This window comes from Meleagris gallopavo, chromosome 5 (assembly GCF_000146605.3).
Source record: "Meleagris gallopavo isolate NT-WF06-2002-E0010 breed Aviagen turkey brand Nicholas breeding stock chromosome 5, Turkey_5.1, whole genome shotgun sequence".
NCBI classification, from domain to species: domain Eukaryota; kingdom Metazoa; phylum Chordata; class Aves; order Galliformes; family Phasianidae; genus Meleagris; species Meleagris gallopavo.
Genome location: NC_015015.2, coordinates 57,476,532 through 57,487,537, shown reverse-complemented (window position 1 = coordinate 57,487,537; position 11,006 = coordinate 57,476,532). Strand labels below are relative to the sequence as shown.

The 11,006-nt window shown below is 56.1% G+C and overlaps 1 protein-coding gene across 1 annotated transcript in view; it reads right to left on the bottom strand.

The window, feature by feature from the left end:
• Positions 1-7,363: 7,363 nt before the first annotated feature.
• PTGER2 (prostaglandin E receptor 2) overlaps positions 7,364-11,006 on the bottom strand; it is a 7,407-nt gene continuing 3,764 nt past the window's right edge. The window contains 3 exon segments of the mRNA XM_010712185.3: positions 7,364-8,433; positions 10,292-10,806; positions 10,809-11,006. Coding sequence (XP_010710487.1) covers positions 8,203-8,433; positions 10,292-10,806; positions 10,809-11,006 — 944 coding nt within the window. The 3' untranslated portion in view covers positions 7,364-8,202.

The following is an 11,006-nucleotide window of genomic DNA, read 5'->3' as shown; positions in this document are numbered from 1 at the left end:
GGATCCTTCTTTCCTCGCCCTGTGATTTGCAGCTGGGTATGGGTCAGGAGCTGGGCTCTTTGGTGGCCGTAGCACTGGCTGCTGTGTCACCTATCCCCACCATTCTGGATCACAGGACACAGAACCCTGGGGTCGTATCACTGGAAGGATGTGCACCATAATTATATGTGTGCTGGAGACAACAGGACACAGCTCCAGCCAGAACGAAGTCTCCAGCGTTTTGCTTTCTCTCTGCTGCCCGATTCCCAGGGAATGGGAAGGGCTTTGCAACACAGCCAGGCTCCTCATGGCAAAGCTTCAACTATTCTCCGGCCAGGCAATGCAGCAGTGCTGGGGGAGCAGGGCCAGCTGGCTCTTCCCAGCTATTTCTCCGCGCTCATGGGCTCAGCAGCCCAGCCCAGAGCACAGCCCACTGCTCCTGCTGCCCCCACATCTTCCTCCTCCTGATGGCACCGGCAGAACCTGGGTGGGATGTGGGATGTAGGGACACTCAGCTGGGAAATGTGGACACCCCCACCCCGTCTCCTTTTTATGATAAGGAACATTTCACGTGGTCCAAAACTAAGGGTTTGAATTTCCTTCACTCTTGCTACAGGGCGGTGGTCACTTCAAATGAGTTTGGGGTGGGCAAGCGGGCTGCTGGTGGCTGCTGAACATCTCCATCTCCATGCCGAGTATCTCCACCCCAACACTGAACATCTCCACCCCAATGCTGAACATCTCGATTCCAACACTGATCATCTCCATCTCTCTGTCTCACTACTGAACATCTCCACCCCAGTGCTGAACATCTCTATCCCAATGTTGATCATCTCCATCCCACAGCTGAACATCTTCATCCCAGTGCTGAATGTCTCCATCCCAACAGCGAACATCCCAAATTCAAGACTCAACATCTCCGTCCCAGTGCTGAACATCTCCATCCCAGTGCTGGACATCTCTATCCCAAAGCTGAATATTTCCATCTCCATTTTCTGAAAAACACCCTGCGAGATTCTTAGACCCTCAGGAAGGATGAGGACCTCGTATTGACATCCAACAACAACGGAGACCCCCAAAGATGGTTCCTGTTAGAAACACATGCCCAGCGCCGAGCCCTGGGGTAAAGCCAAGGCTGTGACGCTCCCTGTTTTCCTTCCCACTCCTGGCAAATCTCTGCCCTCCATCAGCCAAACAATCCTGCCCTGTCCCCGTGCCCTCTGGCTCCAGCTAGGCTCTAGCAAATCTGAGCAGGGGGACAACACAGTTCAACAGAGTGTAGAACGGCGCTTGGAGCACGGCAGTGCAGAGGCAATGCCCAAAGCAAACACAGTCCTGCAAAAAAATCCTTCCCAGCTTAGTGCACCCTTCTAAAAACACAGAGTGACTTCAGAAAAATGTGAGAAAACATGAGCTGCTCACCCTGAGAGAGAAAACAGCATGGGAGCCATAGGATGGAGCCTGCTATCTGCAGCCACATCCCCGTTGCAGAGGATCCTGGGGCCATCGTGATGCCCGGGAAGGGCTGAGCTCCCTTAAAGAGCTGTTGGATAATGAATGTGGAGTTGAAAACCTCTTACAGAAGGGATGTGCCACAGCAGCCCACTTCAGCTCCCTCTCCAAGAGAGATTATTAATTATAAACATTGCAAATCTTCGTGATTCATACTCATAATTGCAGTGTATCCATCACACACTGGGAAATCATTAAGGGAAAGCATGGGCTGGAGGCACGGGGCAGTTGTAACCGTTGCTGTTGAAGAGCACGAGCAGGAAAGCGTCATGCACAGGAGGAAGAGCGGCCCCAGTGCCCCTCTTGTGCAATGGCTCGGCAGAGGGGAGAGGCACTGGGAGGATGCTCAGAGGGGGGAAGTGGCCTCCTGAGCAGCCCCGGCTCCCCTGGGGCTGGTTGTCCCATCTCGGGCAGTACTGCCTGCAGGGAAATTTGCACAGCCATTCCCAGCAGCCAGACGTGCCAGGAAGCGTTTTGCCACTTCTCCATCTCATCTTCAGCATCCTCGTGCTCTTCAAACGGTGCTGGAGAGGTTCAGGTTGGATGCTGGGAAACATTATTTTCTGAAAGAGAGGTGATGCTCTGGCACAGCTGCCCAGGCAGCGGTGAAGGTGTCCAAGAACCACGGAGACGTGACACTGAGGGAAATGGACAGTGGGCACGGTGGGAATAGGTTGGGCTTGGGCATCTCAAAAGTCTTTTCCAACCTTGCTGATTCTGTGATTCCCTATCCGCCCCACGGACATGGTCCTGCAATGGGAGTGGGGGCTGCGGAGGCACAGCTGGGGGCAGCCCCAGGGGACAGAGGTGATGGGCTGGTGCCAGGGACATGGGAACATTGGGCCAGGTGCAGAGAGCCCTGGATGTGGGCCCCCCAGGGCCAATCGAGAGCCATCACGGCCTCAAAGGAGCTGCTCCCATTCCCAATTGGATGGAAAAGGTCTGTAGGGGAGGAAATAGCGGCCGCTCACGGCAAATAAATGCTCTCTCATGTATACATCCACTCGGCACAACAAACTCCACCAACCCTCAGTGATCCATGGGGCCAAAGCTCTGGTAGCACGAATGTCTGTGGATAAACACAGGCAGAAGCAAACAGCTCTGGAATGGCTTCGTGTAAACACAGCCAGAGCTCTTTTCAACTCTGCTCCAGGCTCTGTCCGCTTTGAAATCTCACATCTGTCCCAGCCAACACCGTCCCCTCCTGCCCTTCCCTCCCACCCATAGGAGATATAACCCCAGGCCCAGTGTGCCCTGGTGCTGGCACTGGGGAGAATAAAAAATAATTAAAAAATTAATAATAGTGATTTTAAAAGGTAAGTTCAGCAGATGGGAAGGTCTTGCTGGGAAAAACATGGCTGGAGAGGTTTGTGTGTGAAGGGGCTGTTTATGGAGGCTGGGGGAAGTGAGACAGCTGAGGATGGTCAGCATAAGTGTGGGGTGCCCGAACCTTGTGGGACAGGGACAGCAATGGGGTGAGAGGAGAGTGGGGATGGGGGTGGGGACAGAGATGGGGACAGGGACATGGGTGGGGATGGGGTGAGAATAAGGATGGGTATGGGGGCATGGAGATGAGGGTGGGAACAGAGATACAGGTGAGGATGGGATGAGGATCAGATGAGAATAGGGATGGGGATGGGGATGAGAATGGGGAAGGGGACAAGGATAGGGATGGAGACTGGGATGGGAACAGGGATACAGATGGAAATGAGGATGGAGATGGGATGAGAAGAGGGATAGGAATGGGAATGGGGATGGAGAAAGGGATGAGGACAAGGATACAGTAGGGGATAAAATAGGTATAAGGACAGAAATGGGGATGGGGAAGGGACAGGGATGGTGCAGGGCTCAGCCGGGCTCCTCTCCATACAGCACCCTTGGGCTCAGAGAGCTCTGTGCCTGCAGCAGGAGCCTCTCCATGCACACCAGTGGCATCTGCATCAGTGGCTGCATCAGGAAGAGCCTCAGCCTTTGTCATTCCTCTGGGCTTTACCAAATGGATGGAGGCTGCAGGAGGGCCATGAGAGTGGGAAGAAAAGCAGAGCCCTGCTAATCTCCTTCAATCTTGCTCAGCATCCTTGCTCTGGGACACAGGAATCACAGAATCCTCGAACAGCCTGGGTTGCAAAGGCCCACAGTGCTCACCCAGTCCCAACCCCCTGCTGTGTGCAGGTCACCAACCAGCAGCCCAGGCTGCCCAGAGCCACATCCAGCCTGGCCTTGAATGCCTGCAGGGATGGGGCATCCACAGCCTCCTTGGGCAACCTGTTCCAGTGCCTCACCACCCTCTGGGGGAAAAACTTCCTCCTCATATCCAACCCAAACCTCCCCTGTCTCACTTTAAAACCATCCCCCTTGTCCTGTCACCATCCACCCTCACAAACAGCCGTTCCCCTCCTGTTCATACGCTCCCTTCAAATACTGGAAGGCCACAACGAGTTCTCCCCAGAGCCTTCTTTTCTCCAAGCTCTTTTCCATCTCTGCACACTGTGGCTTGGTGTGTTGACCGCTGCAAGACCCGTCTCACAGAGCAGAGAAACAAACTTCCTTCACTTTTCAGGAGTTTTTCTTTCAGCCACGAGCTGGCAGCTCCTGCAGCTGAACCACAGCACCAGCAGGGCGGGCGGGGGCTGCTCTCTGCACCCGAGCTGTGCTCAGATTTATGGTCTGCCATAGCTCTATTTGGGCTGCACGTGACCGGCTATGAAATCCCAGGACCTTTGCTCTCCCTCACCCATCAGCCCTGCTCCTGAGGATGCTATAACAGGGGTAAAAGCCCAATGAAAGGGGTTTGCAGGAGAGACTGTAGCGTGCAAGCAGGACAGCGAGCAATAGGTCACGCTCAGCCATGGCTTGTAACTTTTATAGTCTTTCCAGAGCCAGATGCTTGACATTAGTTTGACACTGTTGAGGCTCTTGTTTCTGAAGACTCGGATTCTTTGGGAACCGCGGCGGTGCTGACAGATCTGCAGCATTTCCCCGTGGACCACATCGCTCGGGTGGATGCGGATGTTTCCACGATTCAGAGAAATCCACTTAAAAAAAGCAGCTGGGCACGTGAGAGCCGTGCTGAAATGTCTGCTTCCCTTCCCACTGCCGGCAGCCCAGTGGGTGCAGGGGAAACCCATTGGTGATTTTAGGCTGCTCACCACGTGGGCACCAAAGCATCCGCAATGCATGCCCAACTGGGATGGCTCTCACCATTGGGTTTTCCCATCTGAAGAAGAGCCGTTTATCTCCATTTGTGATACAAAGAAAGGCGGTGGAGAAATCATATTATCACATTCATCATCTGGATGCTCTTAAAGGGTGAGGATTCTCTCCACGGGAACGTGCCGAAGCCGTGCAGACCCGCCGCATGCACACATCCCCAGAGCAAACAAATAGGAACATTTTAGGGCTCACCCTTGTGCTGGTAGCTTTATTTTTGGCTCTCAGTTCTTTCTGGGTCTGTACAAATGTCCCATGGTGTTTTCAGCTCATCCTCACGCTCCCCAGTTCTTCCATACTCACTGGGCATCCCAACGATTCCCATCATGGAGTGTCCCCCGGGTGCTCTCCATGCAGACACGATGTCCCCATCCCTCCCCATGTACGTGCCTTTGTGCTTGGATGCTGCTGGCCTCTGCTCACGGGTAACAGCTATAGGATGAGAGATGATGGACTCAAGTTGTATCAGGGGAGGGCCAGAATTTCTTCTCCAAAGGAGTGGTCAGGCAGTGGCACAGCTGCCCAGGGAGTGGTGGGCTCACTGTCCCTGGAGGTGCTCAAGAGAAGTGTATCTGTGGCACTGAGGAATGTGGGCAGAGGGTATGGTGGTGCTGGGCTGGGCTTGGGGATCCTAATTAGAGGTATTCTCCAGCCTTAATGATTCTATCATTCTACAATCTGGGCCAGGACAGGAGCCCTCCCCCCACAGGATCCAATGCCAGTTCCAGCACCCATCCCTTCCCCAGTTTCCCCCAGCTGTGGCTGCAGGAGGGTGGAGCCAGGCATGGAGCCGAGCCCCTCCCTCCCACATTCCTCCCCCATGCATCAGCTCCAGGAGCTGTGGCCAGGTATGGGCTGGGACAAAGAACCTGAAAGTCCCTGAGCAGCCAACATGAAGTGGGGAGTGGGAGAGGCTTCACCCTCTACCAAAAATCCAAAATGTTAAATGTATACATAATGGGATAGCATTATCTTGTATATATTTATCAATAAATGATACGTATATATCACTCATAGATTACAGGTGGGGCCCTGGGCAGCTTGAGCTGGTGGGGGGCAGCCAGCCCATGGGTTGGGCTGGGGGCTGGGTGGTCACTTCTAACCCAACCTGTGCTGTCATCCTATGGCATCCTCACAACCCTGCCCAGAAATGTTCCAAAACGAGCCCAAAACCAGGAGAGAAGGAGCAAATAAGAGGGACAGAGATAAGAAACCCTTGAGGGAAGGCCACGGATAACAGCACGACACTCAGGTGCGTCATATTTCAGCAGAGCAGATGCTGATCGAGTTGACGAAGGTTGAATTAATTTGGGTATTCTAATAGCTCCTGCTTGACGCTAATAAAAGCGACGTTTTGTGCAGGCTCGTGGCTCAGGATGCAGTTAATTATGGCCTTGCAGAGCTCTCACTGAGGTCTTTTCTGGTCTGATAGAAGGAGCTGGACCAGCTGCTGCTTTGACTGCAGCAGCAGCCAGGGGTGGCTGAGGCTGGGAACAGCACTGAGATGTGGCCAAGTGGATGCAGCAGGATGGGCACTGGGAGGTTTTCCCCAGCCCTACGTATCCCACTGAGGAGCCAGAAAGCTCCCCAACAGCATATAAGCAGCAATTAGTGGTCGGCAGCTACGCTGGTGGCTGGAGCTCGTGGTATGCATGGAGCTGTCCCTTCCGTCCCCTTCCATCCCGTCCCATCCCGTCCCATCCCGTCCTATCCAATTCCATCCCATCCCATCCCATCCCATCCCATCCCATCCCATCCCATCCCCTTCCATCCCATCCCATCCCGTCCCATCCAATTCCATCCCATCCCACCTCATCCCATCCCATCCCATCCATCCCATCCCATCCCATCCCACCCCACTCCATCCCTATGGATGGCCCCAGTTGCTCCCCTCACCACCACATGCCTCAGTGGGATGTGGCCCCTCTATTCCCAGTGGGGTTTTTCCATTCTTTGCATGCCAGGCAGCCTTTCCTGCTGGTTTAGGATTAGGCAACTTGTCCCGAAATTCCACCGTGAGCCACCGTGTCACCACCAAATAAAGCAGAAGAGCTCCTGGCTGTTCCCAACGTGTGTTTTGGCTCATTTTCAAGCGCTCTCTGCAACATAAAAGGCCCAGAAACTGCTGTGCCACAGCTGCATGCGAAGAAGTGAGGTGGGTGATGCGGAGCAGCCTTCTCCAGAACCCACCCCAGCCCTGCAGCCATCCCTGGGCTGCAGGATTGCCAGAAAGCCGTCGGCGGGGCTTGAGCAATCGCATCCCATGCTGACATCTGCCCACACGCGTTTCGGAGGCCAGTAAACTTCCTGTGGATGTTGGCTGGCTGACAGGAGTGACATAAATTCTGCCCTTTTTTTAGAGGTTGGGTTTTTTTTTCCCCTATTTTTGTTGTTAAAACAGGTAGGTGCCCTGCCCCTGGTTTTAGGCACAGCGGTTTTGGGGTTTCCATTTCTGCACAGCCCCTGAGGTGAGGATCTTTCTGCAGCCTGGGGATGAGCTGAGGTTCCCCACCCCTCTCCGAGGCTTGGATTGCTCTCACCATCCGTGATGCATGGGATACCCTCACATCTATGATGCTATGTGGGTTGCTCTTACGTTCTATCATGCTTCACAGGTTGCTCTCTTGACCTGTAATGCCACGAGCAGAGCGATTTCCTCGGCACAAAACCACACACAGCTCCTTCCAGTGACATTTATTACACAGGGGTTTTACACTGATGCCATATAGGAGAGCTCCACATCTCTGCCCGTTAGGGCTTTTCTGGGGCAGAGCTCTCCAACAGAAAGGCCACGCCATCTGCAATAGCACGAAGACATCGCTTTGGTGGGACACTGCAGCATCCCAGTGGTGGTGGGGACACTGGGACGAGTGCCACCGGGCAAGTCCCCACGGGAAGGACTGTGGGGATGAGACCTTCTCTTCCACGCCAACCCCAAACCCAAAGCCCTGGGCATGGTAAAACAGGGACAAGAAAAGTTCTTTGCAAAAAGGGAATCTGGGAGAGGCCACGTGGCCACAGCGGCCATCGATGCTGGGCCGCCACCATGCAGAGCCTGACATCGCCAGGAGGAGGACAAACAGACACAGACACACAGAGCCACAACTGATACACTGCATTCCCTTGGGCAGAGGACAGAGGGGAAAGGAAGAAGTGGAGCCAACCTTCTCCCTCTGCCAGCTCCTCTCCTGCCCAACCCTGCTGAGCTGGGTGTTGGTGGTGGACCCACACCTGTGCCCACACCTCTCCACCATCCTGAGATGGAGATCCTCAACGGCATCCCCACCACAGCCCTCCATGGGGCACGACTCGCCCCACCCCAGGGTGTTAGCGATGCCTGATGTTCCAGTCCCATCCCACCAGCATCACTTCCACCCACGTTGGCTTGGCGTGGCACCGACTGCAGCCCCGTCCCACCTTACGGCAGCGACGTCCCTTTTGAAGCCATGAAACAGAGCCCACCCAAAGTGAGCCCAGCCTGTTGGCTGCTTCCTTCTGCACCTACTGCCCGCCGGGCTCCAGCTTTGTTTTTGCAGGGGTCGAGCACTGCGCATCCTGTCTGCATGGGGACAGCTGGCAGCACAGCACGGAGCGCAGCACCCGCAGCACCGGCGGCCGCAGGATGGCGAAGACCCAGGGATCAATGATGGGGTTGATGGAGAGGAAGCGCAGTGCCAGCAGGTCCCAGTCGTGGTTCTCGCTCTGGCTGAACTTATTGACGTAGGCACAGATCTGCAAAAGGCAACGGGGGAAAGTGACAGGGGCTCGGTGGGCCAGGAGGCTGGCAGGCAGGTGGTGGTGCTTCTCAAGCGGTGACGGGGAAATGAGTGTTGTCACAGCATACGGTCTGCTTCCACTGGCTTAAACGAATTTCCTGCTAATGAGAGCCAGGTCCGCGCTCTCATTTTCGCATGCTTCGTTCAGCCCTAACGCAATTAACCCAATGGCTGCTCAAGGAAGCGGTGAGCAGTGGACAAATCTCACTGAGCATGCTGAAGGCACGGGACGGAGAGGTCCCAGGGTGTGTGTCCGCCCCGGCGGTGCACCCTGACATGTGCCGACTCATAGCAGCTTATGGGGCTTCCTGGAAGGGTGACTCAGCACGCCTTACTCACATGGGGCCGTCGCCTCCCCCTCATTCCAGAACACGAGGGATGCTTGGATGCTCAGGGCTGTGGGGTGTGAGCATCCCTCCTGTGGGTCAGATCCATGGGGTACCACATGGGGACGGTGCCCCCACGGTGCCGCCAGGCTTGGGGCTTTTTGGGAGGAAGGTTTGATGGCTCTGTGGTACAGTCACCTCAAGGTTCACATGTCAGGGCAGCCCATTAGAGGGGTGGCTGAAAAGAGAAAGTGTCACTTTGCTTGGTTTGAGAAGCTGCCAAAAGGCAGCCTCAATGAAACCCATGCGGGCCGGGCAGTGGGAAAGGAAAAGCCGCCGCATTTTTGGGCACGGCTGGCATCTGCCATGGGATCCTCTTTGGCCACACTTTCCCACCCACCGACCCTAAGCAGACCACGGGGTCCCACTCCCTGAAGACTGCAGCATCCCAACCCAATGGAGTGCGTGGGCCCGTTGATGGGAGATCTCAGGATGTTGAGTCTGGATCCTGGGATGCTGGCGAGCTCCCGGCCATCACTGTTTTGTCTTTTCTCTCTCTTAAAATCCAGACAGTCTGGCTGGGCTGCAGGCTGCGGTTACATTATCTTCCCCCGGGACTCTTCCTTCTGTGAGTGCAAAGGGAAGGTAGCGTCCGCCTGAGCCCACGAGCACAAAATTAGTGCTGGCAGCACGCCTAACCCTAGCGGGGCTCGCTCCTAATGGGAAAAAACAATGGCAAAATCTTCTCCTGCAGCCGTGGGCTCACACAGGTGGGTGCTGGAGGGGATGAGGAGAATGCGGTGCTACTGGGGAAACAGCATGGGGGAGCTGAAAGCAGCCCCAAGAGGGGGGAGAGTGGTGCAGGGTTTGCTTATGCAGCTGTGTTACGTGAGATCCTCATCCAGACCAGCACAGAGATGTTTTCCTCATCCGCATCCTTAACCCCAACCCCATTCCCATCCCCATCCCCAACCTCGTCCCCAACCCCAACCTCTTCCCCATCCCCATCCCCAACCCAATCCCTACCCTATCTTCCCACAACCGGCTCCTTGATCTGCCACAATGAGTGCCCAGCCCTTGGGCTTGGGAACCATTTGGTCCAAGAGACACCGGCGTGCCTCTGCAGGGTGGGAGGGCACTGCTGCCATCCGCTCATCCCACTGCTGGTGCTGGGAATCCTTTGTTTCGATTCCCAAGAGTTTGGGGTCTCCCAAAATTTGGGAGAAAAATCACGTTGATCTCAGCCCTTAAATTTCGGGCAGCAGCATGGAGCATCACCTAGAGCGCTGTGGGTGCCCCATCCTCGGAGATGCCCGAGGCTGTGGATGGGCCCTGGGCAGCCTGAGCTGGGGGGCACCCAGCCCACGGCAGGGCTTGGAAATGGATCATCTTTAAAGTCCCTTCCAACCCAACCGTTCTACAATTCCGCGATTCTACGAGTCTATGAGTCTGTGACTCTAGGAAACGGGGAGAGGCGGCGGCACTCACCGTGAAGGGCAAGGAGCAGATGACGAAGGTGATGGTCATGATGGCGAGGAGCAGGAGGTGGTCGATCTCCTCGGCCATGGAGAAGATGCGGCGGCCGCAGCCCCCCACCACTCGCGGCTGCTCGAGCGTGGCCAGCCGGCGCGTCCTCTGCCCGCGGCGATGCATGCGGGCCAGGTTGGCGATGACACTGAGGTTACACAGCAGCACCGAGAGGATGAGGAAGAGGAGTAAAGTGGCGTAAAGCAACGAGAAGGTGACGTGCAAACCGGCCGCCTTGTGCCGACCGTCGTCCACGCGCATCTGGATGAAGCACCAGGTGCCGGGGCAGTACTGCACGTAGCGCCCGAAGCCCAGCAGAGGCAAGGAGCAGAAGGCTGCCGAGAAGGTGTAGATGGCCGGGAGGGCCACCAGGCCGGCGCGGGGGCTGAGGAAGCGCTCGTAGAAGTAGGGCCGCCCCAGGGCCAGGCAGCGCTCCAGCGCCATGGCGAAGAGGACGAGCATGGTGGCGAGGCCGAGAAACTCATGGCGAAGCCGAAGTAGAGGCAGATGTGCCCTCCCCGCCCCAGGGCGTTCAGCGTCAGGTTGCGGTGGTAGGAGGCCAGCACGAAGGGGCTGACGGAGCAGGTGCCCAGCAGGTCGGTGACCACCAGGGCCAGCACCAGGACGTGGAACAGGGACGGCGGGCGGGCGCGGGGCGGGCGGCGGCAGCGCAGCA